At 39.1% G+C, this 15,094-nt stretch overlaps 1 protein-coding gene across 2 annotated transcripts in view; it reads left to right on the plus strand.

The window, feature by feature from the left end:
- Positions 1–15,094, plus strand: part of SPHKAP (SPHK1 interactor, AKAP domain containing) — a 201,968-nt gene that overhangs the window by 46,704 nt on the left and 140,170 nt on the right. For both annotated transcript variants that reach the window (XM_006141926.2, XM_006141927.2), the window contains exon 2: positions 4,790–4,892. In XM_006141926.2, coding sequence (XP_006141988.1) covers positions 4,790–4,892 — 103 coding nt within the window. The remainder of the gene's footprint in view (positions 1–4,789; positions 4,893–15,094) is intronic.

Consider the following 15,094-nt stretch of genomic DNA (forward strand, 5'->3'; position numbering starts at 1 on the left):
AAAAAAAGAAGGGAAAAAAGTTAAAAAAAATATTTCTTTTTTTTTTTTTTTTTTTTTTTTGCTATGGGGCACATGCACTCGCCAGACAGAGAGAGTCAGAGAGACAGAAAGCGAGAAATCACCCCCCAGAGGGGGATGGCCATGCAGCAATCCCTTCTCCATTCTCCTCTCGGGATCTTGGGCACGCACCCGGCATGAATTTAAACCACTGGGTCTGGGATGCAAACCGCGGTCGACTACGTGGGAGTCCAGTGACATAGCCATTACGCTAACTGCTGGTCCCTAGCATATGCCTTTTTGACAAGTGCTATTATGGGATATGGCTTGGGGTGCTCCTTAGGAAGTTGTTCACACACACACACAAGAAGAGGACCTATCCTGGTTCTTGGGTTGAGGTCGCCATGAGAATACGCAGCGAGGGGAGAGGTGTGAACATAAGGGTGTTTGTGTGTGTCTGGGACATTGGAGATATACTGGAATGAAGTATGGCCTCCTTGGCAAGGAGAAGGAAGAAGGGAGAAGCCAGAGGTCATTTATAACCTGAGACCCAAAGGACAGGGTAGGAATTATCTAGGAGGAAGTGGGGAAACTAGAAAGAATGTTCCTGAAAGAAGTAATGTCATGTACAAAGACCCAAGGGAAAATAAGAAGTATATTCTATTTACCAGGTAAGATAAGTGCTTCTCTAACCTTAATGGGTATATAAATTACCTGAGTTTAATGTCAAAATGCAGATTCTGATTTGCAGTTCTAAGGAGGGACCTGAGTTCCTGGGTATCCAACAAGCTCCCCCGTGATACTTACACTGCTGGTTTGTGGACCAAACTTTGAGCAGCAATAGAGGGACGCCTCAATTTCCAGTAACTGGATACTTCTCACCCTGTCTCTGGGAAAAGTCACTGAATATTCCCTGGGCCATTTTCACTATTGCTGGTGACCTACTTATCCACACTGCATGGATCATTGGTGATGACAGTACAGTGGCAACTCAGCACCTCATTTATTCACGGATGACATTTTTTCTGTAAAGAAGGCTGCTTTATAGAAAACTGGATTAAAGTCGCTACTTCAAATTCTGCTTTTGTAACTTCTGTCCCACCTTTATCTACCTCCTCATTGAAACACATTTAACAGTTTCAGCATGAAATCTGTCTGAACGGATGTGCTTAATAAATGTTGTCAACACTTGTCAAAATCAAAAGAAAATGTCCCAGGGAAGAACTTGCAGCCTTGTTCCCATTAGAAGCAAGTTATAAGGCTGTATCATATCTTGAAGTGGTTCTTTAAATGTCACTTTGAGCTCATTTTAATAAATGCATGAATTTCATCTCTGCCTCATCTTGTAGCAGCAAGTGTTTGTCTCTCTAGGGACCAGGGATGACATCTTTACAAATATTTTAAAAATTCCATCTCCATGGGCCAGCAGGTGGCATAGTGGACTCCCACATGGCCAACCATGGTTCAAGTTCCAGATCTGACAGCTTGAAACTCACACTAGATGCGTGTGCATGCTTGCCCAAAATTTCAGGAGGAGAATGGAAGAGAAGGGATTGTGACATGGCCATCACCCAGAGGGTTGATTTCTCAGTTCTCTCTCATTGCCTCTCTCCAGTGAGCACACATGTCTTATGGCAAAAACAAACAAAAAACTTAAAAGAATAAATTTCATCTGTATTCGAAAGGCTAGGAATGGATTGGGCCCTATTGTAAAGTTTCCTGCAAGAAATTCATACCGACATCATATGACTTAAAAAATAAGCCTCCCTACATATTTTCTTGGAGGAAGAAGACGTAGTAGGTATCATCAAAGTGATTTAAAATGAGTTTCTGGACATAAGATACTTTAGCTTTCTTCGAAAGCGGGTGGGTAGGGTTTTATCACATTTGTTACTAAGTAATGTGCTGATTTTAATCCTACTATGTGACTCTACCTCCTCACTTAATTCTAACAAGCAAATATATATTGTTTATATACATGGTTAATTTTATTATATAGGCTTAGCATTAGAGTAAATGGAGCTAATCCTGCAGGCAATCAATAAAACTTTTAAATTCCTTTCAGCACCTTCATTTTCAACTAGGATCTCTTATTCATCTTAGAGACATAAGGACTTTCCTACCAAAATGAATAAACTTGTCATTTCTCTCTTCTACTAGATGGGCTCAGCAATTTATAAACTTCTGGGTGCATAAAAAATACTCTACAAGTCTGTCTGTGTAAAACCATATAAAATATGCTATATTATAGATAAGTAATTTTGAAGTCTGAACTTTACTCCTCTATTTTCACATCACTCCCTGATTTTGGACCTCCCCAACTCTGCCCAGAGTAGATGTGATTCTCCTCCAGAGCAGAAACTGAAGAATGCTTCTACTGTTTTGTTTTATTTTTTTTAGAGTTTTTTGCCTCAGGTCGTGTGTACTTGCCAGAGAGAGACAGAGACATTGAAAGGAAAAGTGAGAAGCCATCCCCCAGGGAAGATGGTCATGCTGCAATCTCTTCTCTTCCATTCTCTTTCCAGGATTTTGGGCATCATAACACCCTGCATGAGTTTCAAGCTACTGGGTCTGAGACTTGAACTATGGTTGGCCGTGTGGGAATCCAGTGACATAACCACTACACCAACTCCTAACTCACTTCTATTGTGTGGTGCCTGAAATGAGAAGCCTGAAATCTGTCTCAACTGTGCTTCTCAATCTTCTATTTTCCACTCCTGATGTCACCATCCCTGTGGGATGTGCTAGACATGGGGATGTGCTGACATGTCCTAGAATGGCCTGCATAGAAGGGACCCCCCATAGCATACCAGAGCGTTCCAGAGGACATAGCAACAACAGAACATGGAGGAATCACATAGTTGTTTTTGACTCTCAAATCCAGTTATCGCAGACAAATGCTACCTTGGTCTGCGGTGTCTCTTCCATATGTAAATGACTTGAAGCCTAGAAATAGTGTGGTCTATGGGTAAAAGCCTAACTGTTTTGTGGCCAGGAAAGCATTAGTGTGATAAGAGCAGCCAGATTTGAGGTGGAGTAACACTTAAACCGCAGTTTAAAAACGTCTACGCCCCATGTTGCAGGAAATCTGTAAAAGTAGGGGCTGAAAACTCAAGCCCTTTGTAACACATTGCAAGAGCCAATTTCCTTTCATAATTTCCCTCCCTCCCTCCTACCTTTCTTTCATTCATTTCTTCCTTTACTCTTTCCTCTGTCATTTCTCTTTCCTCTCCTTTTTGTTCTTTTCCTTGTTTAGAAAGACAACAGTGTTATTCCATCACATGCATTAGGTTCAATCTATAGGTTCCTCAAGGTAACGATTACACAGAAAATAATGTATACATACATAAACATTTAACATAACACAGATTTTACTTAAATTATTCCATGGAACTTTTGCCTTTATCTATAAACTTTTACTTAGCACAATTAATAGTCCTTTTTAAATGCCATTTATATTAGTTAATAATGGAAATGCCAAATACTATACTCATACACTATTTGACTTACTGCTAATTTCAATGTGACAAAATCTAACTAATTCAGTACTGGTAATATGAGGGTTATATGTTTATCAGGAAAATATTGTCAATTTAATTGACCTTCTACTTGGTTCTTCCTTTAAGAGAAATAATCTACATCTCAAATTGAAAATTGCATGCAAAACTATTAGATCATATTCAAAAGCATGTATTTTAGAGAATTATACATGTTTTATGTGGTGGACAGGATCAAATACAAAGTGTGTAGACTTGACACATCAATACCTTTTAAAATTCCAAATTATCATATTTTCAAAAGGGAAATATTTTAAAATACTTAAAAGATTCAGAGGTTTTTTGTATTAAATTAGACTCAATCTTAAATTTTGAGTCATATTGTGAAAAGCAAGTTTGGTCATTTCAATTTGTTTCTTAAAAATGTAGGTACAATTTTAAATCTTTATAAATATGTATACATTCTATCATATAGTTGAACCCACCCAGATTTAGAAGAAGTGGGGAGGGGGAGGATAATAAGTCTCAAATCTGGGAGACAGAGAAGTTAAGGAACTGTTTCTGGGCACAGAGATGATAAAGATAACCTGAATTTTCTGAAGTTCCTGTTGTTTCCATGGTTCCATGCTGCTTCCTCATTAAAATTGTTTTATGCTCATTTTAAAAAATAAAATGAGTATTTTTACTATGTGTTGGTATTGGGAGAGCTGAATTAATGTAGCAACCAAAAATATTTTATTCAAATTTTCAAACTGCTTGCTGGGCCAGCAAGAGGCACAGAGGTGAAGGTGGCTGGATTCCACATGGCCGACTTCATGGTTTGAATCAGACATGCCTGTGTGAGTGCCCAAAATTCCCAGGAGGAAAATGGAGGAGGATTGCATGACCATTCTCCCTGGGGGGAAGTCATTTCTCTCTCACTCCCTCTCTCTCACTCTCTCTCTCGCCTCTGTCTCTCTGGTAAGCACATGTACGCTCTGGCAAAAATCTAAAACAAAACCCAAACTGCTTGCTTAGAAAAAGATGCTAACTCTGCTAGAAGTCAGACACAACCATGCCCCTGAACTCTCTGTAGGCATTGGTTGCAATTTTATATTCACAATGGGTTAGTCCATGGTGGTTCCAGTCATCACAGGAGCCAGTCTAACCAGGAAACATTGGTTCCAGCAGGTGGGTTTGCAGTGTTTAATCCAATATGAAAGGACGATTTTTAATAAAGCATGTTGTGCTTCATTTATAAACAGAGACAGGACTCACTAGAATGTGTTCTCTTTTGTATTTTGGGGCACAAACAGCAACTTGGAGTCGCCCCTGATGTATGAAGTTTCAGAAACACAGCAGGGCAGCAGCGACAGCTCGGGGAGTGGCCTAGGAGGCGCCATCACAGCGTGTAAGAAGGTAACCTCACCTAACGCCGCTTTCTGCTCCCCGGGTGAACCTGGGCACTAGTCGGGTTTGATCTGACAGGCCACTTTTCTAAAGTAGAAACAACAGCAAACAATAAAATGGCTCAGATTTGGCATTCTTAAATGGCCCTGGTGACATTTAAACTATGTAATTCAGGGACCAGCAGGTGGCATTAAGGCACAAAACTCTCACATAGCCGACTGTGGTTTGAGTCTCGGACCTGGTGACTTGCTTTCTCATTTTTCCTGTCTCTCTTTCTCTGTCTCTCTCAGGTGAGTGCGTGTATCCTGTAGCACACTGAAAAATAATAATAATAAATAAAATTAAATAAATAATTCTTTAAAAAATATGTAATTTATGGAAATAATCAGAATATTCAAGCAGTTCAGGAAAATATAACTTGAAAATGACAAGCCTCCATTGCCATACCAAATCAGCCCTGAACTCCGCCAGTCCCTCTTCACAAGCCTAGGCATGGATGACAGCTTTTTAGATCTCCTTTCAGAAAAAAATCTTCACAGGTTTTGAATGATTCGAGTTATTATATTCAGCTCCAAAGTCTGCATCTTACAAACTTCATGTGTGTTCTCCTTTTGGTATTTTCCTAAAAAGAATTACTATATGCCTGGCTTATTTTATTAAGGGAAACAGAATCGCATTTCCTAGAATATTGACTTTGAACTGATAAATAATCCTGCTTGAAGATACTTGCACAAAGTTGTCATTTAGACAACATAAAATTATTTAATTTAACTATCTCATTTTTCCAGCCAACCCAACTAAAAGCCTAGACACTTAAAACAAAAGACTCTCGATGCTGATTCTCCATTTAATGCTCTGTCACTATTTGTTGTTGATTTCTAGGAGAAAAACATGTTCTTTCTCATTCAAACTTAGAGTAAATCACACTGGATTATTTTTCTTTATTGCAAATAAATTAAAAATTAAATTACAGGGGCCAGCAGGTGGCATAGTGGTTAAGGCACTGGATTCCTAGTGCCATGTTGACTGCAGTTAGAATCCCAGACCCAGAGGCTTGAAACTCATGCCTGGCACATGTGTGTACATGCCCCAAACCCCCAGAGGAGAATGGAGGGGAAGGGATTGAGATAGGGCTATCGCCTTGGAGGGTGATTTCTCACTTTCTTCCTCTCTCTCTTTACAGTGAGAGCACAAGCCCTACAGCAAAACTCTCTCTCAAAAAAATTTAAGTTACAAAAAAAGAATAGATGTAAATTACAACATAGTTTGTTATAATGCATATTGGATATGTATATATATTATGTATATGAATAAATTATACCTTATATGCATGCATTCATATATGTATATACATATATATATTTATATATATATATATATATACACACACACACACACACATAATATATGTATCCACTTATTGATTATGGTATTCAGCTAAATACCCTTATTTACTCTCTACTTGTGTGATTTTGTATAACTTTCTAGATTTCAAATATTAAAGAAATTAAATGTCTGCACTATAAAACATATAATCACTATAGAAAAGAGCATAAAACCTAATTTTATAAAGTGTTTGTGTACATTTGTTTATTCATAACTACACATAAAAATAAATCCACCAAATTAATCAAGGGCTCTTATTAGCACAAGTTATATGATCTATTATTCTTTCTTCTCTTACAAAATTTCTATAGAAGAACCAGTATTATACATTTCAGTTTTTTTTTTTCTTTTAGTTTTTGCTATAGGGAATATGTATTTTTCCAGGAAGAAACAGAGAAAGAAAGAAAATGAAAGTGAGAAATCTGCTCCTAGGGGGGATGGCCACATGGAAATTCCTTCTCCTCTCTTTGTCCCACCCCCTGGGGTTTTGAGCACACATGGGCATGTGCCCAGCTTGATCCTTAAGCCACTGGGTTGGGACTGGAATCGCACAGTTGGCTATGTGAAATTCAGCACCTTAACCTGCACGCCACCCACTAGTCCTGAATTTGTTTTTAATGCAAGAAACTGTGGCAGTATGGTAATTCAAAAATGATTTCCATTACTTATCAAAGAGGTAAAACTGCAGGTGTCCAAGCCTTTAGGTGTCTTCTATTCAATTCTGCAGCTTCAAATCATAGTCTTTCCTGATATTGTACATCTCACAAAGCTGAACGATTATTAATTCATTCTAACTTTAAAGACAAATACATTCCTATTGATTACAGTTCATGTGGTTTGAAAGAATAGAAGCCAGACTGCCTGAATTTGACACCCAATTCATCATTACCCGTTGTGTGTTCTTGAGCAAATGGCTTTAGTCTTCATTCCCCAATTTCCTCATCTAGAATATGAAGATAATGATGTCACTTACTTCACAAGGTTGAAGTAAAGCTTGAACAAGTTAATAGATATAAAATGTTTACAACAGTGCCTGGCATGTGATAAGCTCTCAAAGATTACATAATGCTAATAATATCCTACAGAATAATTATAGCAATGAATATATGGGTGACTCAGAAAAATAATTCAATATAGGTATTAACATACTGAGCAATCTATAATTGTTATCTCAACTACAGTTATTTCCTTGGGAAAGAAGAGGTATTTCTTTAAAAATAATCATATCTAAAAGCTACTGAATTGACAGAGCTATTTGGGGCTATCTACTCAAAAAATTAAAACCACAACTCAGTCATCACTTCTAAATGGCTTCATTTGTGTGTGTGTGTCTGTGTGTATATGTAGCATATATATTTGTATGTCTATATATTAATGTGTTTATATTTGCAAATACAAATCTAAAGTTTTAACTATACTCATTCCAAAATGATTTTTAAAACAACAATTAGTAGGTTGGACCATATGAAATTAATCATTACTAATAGATAAAAATGATCAAATATAGATAATTTTATGGAAAAGTAAAATAATAATTCATAAGTTAAACAATTATGTTACATAATTGTAGAATAATATCTCAAGAGCATGTAACTTAGGTGAAAAACAAGTATTATGAGCATTAAAGGCTAAGGCCAAGAGAGACCTTGGTCCTGTGATGGCAACAAGCAACAGTGGGGCAGTGGGTCTTAATTGAAGCTCTGAAGGATGATCAAGATTTGAATGAGTGGGACCAGCAGTTAGCGTAATGACTATGTCGCTGGACGCCCACGTGGTCAACCGGTTGGCATCCCAGACCCAGTGGCTTAAAACTCACACCTGGCGCGTGTGCGTGCATGCCCAAGATCCCGAGAGGAGAACGGAGAACGGATTGCAGCGTGGCCATCCTCCCTGGGGGGTGATTTCTCGCTTTCTGTCTCTCTGTCTCTCTCTGGCTGGCTGGCAAGCGCACCGTGCCCTATAGCAAAAAACTCTCCAAAAAAAAAAACAGTTTTGAATGAGTGAGGCCAGCAGATGGCATGGAGATTAAGGCAGCTGGATCCTACATGGCTGCATCCATGGCTTGAGTCCCAGACCTGGTGGCTTGAGAATCACACAGAACACATGTGTGTATGTGCCCATGTTTCCAAGAGGAGAATAAAGAAGAGGGGTTGTGGTGTTGCCATTTTTCCTGGAGACTGATTTTTCACTTCCTTCTCTCTCTGTCTCTGTCTTTCTGTGGCAAGTGCACATGCTCTACACACACAAAAAAAAAAAAAAATGAATAAGGCCAGCTCCATGATGCAAAGTCAATGCACTGAACAAGAGAAGCAGAATCCCACCTGGCAACCCTGATTCGAGTCCCCAGTCCTATTAACCCAAAACACACCAGATATGCACGCAAGTGACTAAGATCCAATGGGCAAGAGGACTAGAGGAAGGGAATTGTGGCATGACCCTGTGAGCTCTCGCTCACTGTCAAGTGTGTGTGTGTGTGTGTGTGTGTGTGTGCGCATGCTCTTTCATGATTTTAAAAAATTGAAAGACAGTATTTGAATGAGTGAACAAATTAGTCAACCAAATTTAGTAAAGGTTGCTGTAAGTTAATAAAGTTGCACTGGTCATTTTAAAAAATATTCATAGTGCATCCCTTTTATTTTTTAAATACTTTCTCAATAATTATTCTCATAGAATATTTGCATTGAAAAGATTAGCTGCTGTGTGTGTTGCATATCACACACTGTGTGGTCTGTGACTGCCTTCCCTTCAAAACAGTAGCCAACAACATGTACTTCTTTGTATCTAGGATGTAAACTTCAGCAAAAAGACATCGAATATTAAATAATTTCATGTCTTTATTATTTTGTTATTATATATTAGTGCAAGCTAATTTCAATGACCATTGATCCCCTTTTCTTGATCTTATTAATCACAGATAATAAGAAAGTGAGGATCAATATGTTCATAAATGCACATAAAGTGTATGTTCTGTACAAAAGAGGCAAAAATAACAGGATGATTATATCTCAGAAGCTGTCTAGATGAATCACCGTTCTTCACAGTCAACCTCTAATAAGAGTAATATGGATAATTGAAATCTCTAGGTCACTCCCCAAACTCATTTCATGTAATAGCCCATCAAGCCTTCTTACCAGAAGTGATATATTGCTAAATTAACTGGTGGAAGAAACAAAACATGGGTCTAAAAGATAATGCACTAGTTGGATAATCAACCTCTGAACAATTGCAAACCAACTGAATTTCTTTCATGTGTTTTATACTGAACCCCTACGGGTATCTGGAATTCTACCCAGGTGTAACTGTTCCTGTTCCTCTTTGTTGATGGGGTAATGCTCTCATTAAAACCATAGCTGTGAAAAAAACAATAGCATCAAGAAAAAAAACTTTGGTGGACTTATTTGAAGAAGCAACTCTTCAATATCTATTCTTGGTAGTGAGAGACTTGTCTTTCCTCAGAGCTAAAATAATGATACCACACCTTAGCTGTTTATGTATATTGTCCAGGCATTTTGTTAATAGACTCCCTTTTGTTCCCCCCAGTGCTTTAGTAAGTATGCAAAATAGCTTGTATGTTCATCCTAGTGCTAGCATTATCCTTTCCTTGGCTCTTTTCTTTTTTAAGAGTGAGATATTTTTTTTTTTTTTTTGTAATAGGGTGCATGCATTCACCAGAGAGAGAGAGACAGAAAGGGAGAAATCCCAGGGGGATGGCCATGCCAGAATCCCTTCTTCTCCATTCTCCTCTTGGGACTTTGGGCACTCACACACAATCACACACACACACACACACACACACACACACACGTGCCCATCATGAGTTTTAAGCCACCGAGTCAGGATTTGAACTGTGATTGACTATGTGGGAGTCCAGCTACTTAACCATTATACCATCCACTCCTCCCCTTCCTTGGTTCTTTCAAGAGTTAAAAAAAAGCTATCAGATAAATTGACATGAATGTGTTAGCGATTGCACAGTTTAATATACTGAAGATAAATAAATGCCCTTTCCTTTAACTGACATGGATAATTGAGCCTACTGAACCTTGGCATGACCTCAGAATTCTACTCATTACAAAGCTCCAATCAAACACTGTCAGTCTTCCAAGTTGGAATGAGAGCTAACCTCTATGTCACTCTAATTTAGTGAGCATGAAGAGCCAGAGGAAGTTTTATTGTGTGCAATGTGATTTTCCAAAACAATTTACTTATAATGATAGATTTAAAAAATATTGAAGGCAGACTAGCATGTGGCATGGACTCCCACATGGCAAACTGCAGATCGAGTCCCAGACCCAATGACTTGAAAATCACACCAGGTGTGTGTGTATGTGCATACCCTAAAATCCCAGGAGGAGAATGGAAGAGAAGGGATTACAGTGTGACCATCCCCTCGGGGGATGATTCCTCACTTTCTCTCTGCTTCTGTTACTCCCTATCTCTCTCTCTGGCAAGTGCATGTGCCTTATGGCAAAAACATATATAAATACATATATGTGTGTGTGTGTATATCTTTTTCCCACTCCCACTAGAGATATATTATATATGTTAATTATATATTATATATAAAATATAGGGGGGTGAGAAAGAGCTGTTGATTGGGAAGGAGCACTTGGTTGGTACTCCTTGAGTCATAAATTACATAGACATTGCCTGTTACCTCCCTTCTTATAAGATCATTCCTTTTTATAAGACAAATAAAAACAACCACCATTGTTAAACTAAGTCATAGAGATGTTTTACTCTATGAGCTAAATGATTATAAAATTATTCTTTCATGTTTGTTAAGCACTAAATAAGCAGTCTTTATGTTCTCTTTATAGTAAATTAACATCTATTATCTCTAGGGAGGCAGTGGGATGTCATCTAATAAACTTGGACTTGGAATACATAAATTTGAATTAAAGCCCAGATTTCCTTTTTTTTTTTTTAAGTTCATTATTTATTTCTTCCATGAGAGACAGAAGAACAGAGAGAGAGGGAGAAAGAGAGAGGCAGGTACCTCCAACAAGGCCTTCATGCTGTGATCTACCCCCTAGCTCCTCTCAGCCTGAATCAAAGACATGTAATACCTGGCATGTACAGGAGGTCTTAGGACATGAACTTCGGGCCTTCTCATACGGGTCCAGCTGTATTGCTATTGCATCATGGTCTGCCTAACCCCCATGTTGCTCTTCTTACTGGATCATCTTAGGCCAGTAACATATCCTCTCTGTCTCACATCCCTTATGGTTGGTATAATGCTTACGTACAAAATGGTTTGTGTAAGCCATTGACACATAGTTGATACTCAATAAATATTAGTTGATCCCAAATAAATAAAAACAAGGGCAAAATTTATTGAAATAGAATTTTTAAAATGTTGTGAACATATCATGCAAAGTGCACTTAATATGTTGAATAACTGCTAGATATTTCTGTACTTGGAACACATTATATTCAATGTCATATTTCGACAAGAGCTAGACATTTTCAATCCACGTTTTTTACTTCACAGATCTAATGATTCGCTCTTTCGGAAACGGTGGAACCAAGTCTCTGACTAGATTTCATGTGAGGAAAGAATTGTTGGAGAGAAATCAATACCCCAAATATCCTTCTCTTTTTATGTTATGTTAGTTATATCTGCCTTAAACTGGACTTATTAGAGGGAGAACTTGATCTTAGTACGACATCTGATCGGCTCTTTGAAGTTGCAGGAGCATTCTTTGCCATGACTGCCCCCTTTAAACTGGCTTAAACTTGCTGTTGACCATAGCACAGGTAAATCTGAAGGATGACAGTCCATGTCCCTTGATGTCTCACCTTATTCTTTCATCTTAGTCTAAAATACACTTTCATCTAAGCCCGTATTTTTTGATGACATATAATTAACAAAAGCAATTCAATTACTGTGTGTAGGCACAGACATGCAAATGGGGATGCTTTCTGATAATCTGATCCATACCTCCAAAGACATTTTTATTGGTCAGAATTGTTTTGCTTTGGACAAAATCCCCAGTAATATTTCCAAGAAGCTAAAAAAGATAGATATACACATGATGGAAAATAATTCTAATATCCTGGGGGTTTTGGTAGAAGCCGTTTCCTTCAAAGAAAGACTTTTAAGGATCAATTTATTAAATTAAAAATTAAGTCAGCATGATCAAGTTGTACTCACATTTTCTAGAAGGAAGACACTAGACCTTCCCCCGTGGAGTGTAAATTACTCTTAGCTGTATAAACACTTTTTTCTGGTCAAAAGGCCAGTCAGTGGTCTGCAAGCGCAGCTTCTGATGCTGAAGAAAGACCTATTCCATTTTTGCCAGTTAGGGGTCCTCTTTAATCACTGCTGTGCAAGAGAAATCAGAAGCATTAAAGAAACAAGGATATATTTAAGGAAAGAAATAGACAATTGACTTAGTAAAAGTAGTATTTACAGAAAGGTAATCTGGTGTTTCTACGGAGAATCCCGAGAGTACGAGGAGACTGGATGCCAGAAGGGGGTGGGGGGACTGAGGTAGACCTGCCCAGGGGCCATGGGAGGAGAGGAAGAAGAACTCAATGAGACACATTTGAAAGTCATGTTCGGTAGTTCTGTGGCCATCTTTGGTTAAGCAGAAGAATGAACTCTACCTAGGTTCAATTCTGAAGACTACTGGTATCATTGAGATATAAGGAGGCAGGCCTGGGGCATAGTAAAAGAAGTCCACATACTCAGATTCAGCTTAGCTACATCTAAAGAGACAGTCACAAGTCCTTTCTGGGGATTTCAGTGCCACTGACTGCCTGTGGAGTCATCCGTGTGCCCGAGCCACGCTGGACATCTAGGGAGACGGAGGGCTGTACTGAGGACAAATAGCGAAGGCTCCTGGCAGGACTAATTTCTATTCTCAGCAAGAGCAGGTTGAGATGCCGAATGTCTCCTCTTGCCTTTAAAGTGACCAGGTTCACAGAGGGTGCTGCCCGGGCTACACGGCAGATCATTCTTTGGCAGTGCAGTGATACTAGGTGGAAACTTTGTTAAAAATCATCAATTAGGAATTATTTTAAAGTTCAAATAGGATTCAGCTTCTTATCCTCAAAAATCAACATGTCTCAGGACTTCTGTTCTAGACTCTGTCCCACCACTCTTCATCGTCAACACTTTTGCTGTATGGTGTTTAAGATTCCCATGTGCTCGGGGGACCAGCAGTTAGCATAATGGCTATGTTGCTGGACTCCCACATAGTCAACTGCAGTTCATGTCCCGGGCCTGGTGCTTTAAAAAACTCACACCAGGCACGTGTATGTGCGTGCCCAAGATCCCGAAAGGAGAATGGAGGAGAAGGGATTGCGGCGTGGCCATCTCTCCTGGGGGGTGATTTCTCACTTTCTGTCTCTCTGTCTGGCGAGCGCACGCGCCCTATGGCAAAAACCTCTCAAAATAAATAAATAAATAAATAAAAAAGATTCCCATGTGCTGGGACCAGCAGTTAGCATAATGGCTATGTTGCTGGACTCCCACATAGTCAACTGCAGTTCATGTCCCGGACCTGGTGCTTTAAAAAACTCACACCAGGCACGTGTATGTGCGTGCCCAAGATCCCGAAAGGAGAATGGAGGAGAAGGGATTGCGACATGGCCATCTCCCCTGGGGGGTGATTTCTCGATTTCTGTCTTTCTGTCTGTCTGATGAGTGCACGCACCCTATAGCAAAAACCTCTCAAAAAAAAAAAAAAGATTCCCATGTGCTAGTATTTTCTTCATGCAGCCCAGCCCTTGAGTGTCCATTTGCTACGTGTGAAGACCACCTGGATGGATTTTGCAGTGCCCTTTTTTTTTTTTCTCTTCTTTAAAAAAAAAAGCAAAAGTAGGACTCTGAAAACACAGAATAGCTTAGAATGTTTTGTGGAACTGAGGGTGATGTTGAACTATTGGAAAGAGGCAAGCAGTCTTTTTTGTAATACTTGTTGTAATGACCTCAGACCTTATTTATATCATGTATTAAATATACAAAAATGAAAGTAGTTGTATGTCTTTTTTTTTTTTTTTAATTTGTGCTATAGGGAATATGCGCTCACCAGAGAGGCAGAGACAGAGAGACAGAACACAAGAAATCACCCCCAAGGACGGATAGCCACATCACAATCACTTATCTTCCACTCTCCTCTCAGCATCTTTGGCATGTGCATACATGCGCCTGGCATGAGTTTCAAGCCACTGGGTCTGGGACTTGAACCATGGTCGACTACGTGGGAGTCCAGAAACATAACCATCGCACCATCTGCTGGTCCCAGTTGTAAGTCTTTAACATGTCCAAGCTTGCATTTGAAATTCTCCTTTCAGTCTTTGGGTATTTAAAGACAGACTAGCCTCCCCTGTTCCTTATCACTAGTCTTGGGGCCTGCTCTCTTAACTCTCAATTCCCCATGTGAGAAATCCTCTCAGTTCAATAGTCTGGAGTAGACAGTATCTTCCTCACCAGTCCTAGTAGCATTCATCTTTCCCATATCCTGCCAGGCTTCCCCTTCTGATTAATGTGCCCAGTTTTGAGTTCTGTCAATGTCACAGTGGAGTGAAAGCATATGATTCAGATAAATTCTGAATATCTATCTACAAGGGCCCTCTGACTCATGAATCCCTCAGCCCCCTCATTTGAGTGCTCACATTTATGAGTTTCACCCCCACCTTTTGTCAAAAAGACCAACCCTGAAGAACCCATAACAGAGTTCATACTCCCCAGGACAGGGAGCATCCCAAAGTAGGCCCCTAACAAATCATTTATCCATCTGAATCCATCTTGAAATACAGTTGTGGCTTCTTCCCAAGAAGACAAAGTCTAAAAAACAAGAATTGTCCAAGGACAA

Source organism: Tupaia chinensis, unplaced genomic scaffold (genome assembly GCF_000334495.1).
Source record: "Tupaia chinensis unplaced genomic scaffold, TupChi_1.0 Scaffold000066_1, whole genome shotgun sequence".
NCBI lineage: Eukaryota > Metazoa > Chordata > Mammalia > Scandentia > Tupaiidae > Tupaia > Tupaia belangeri.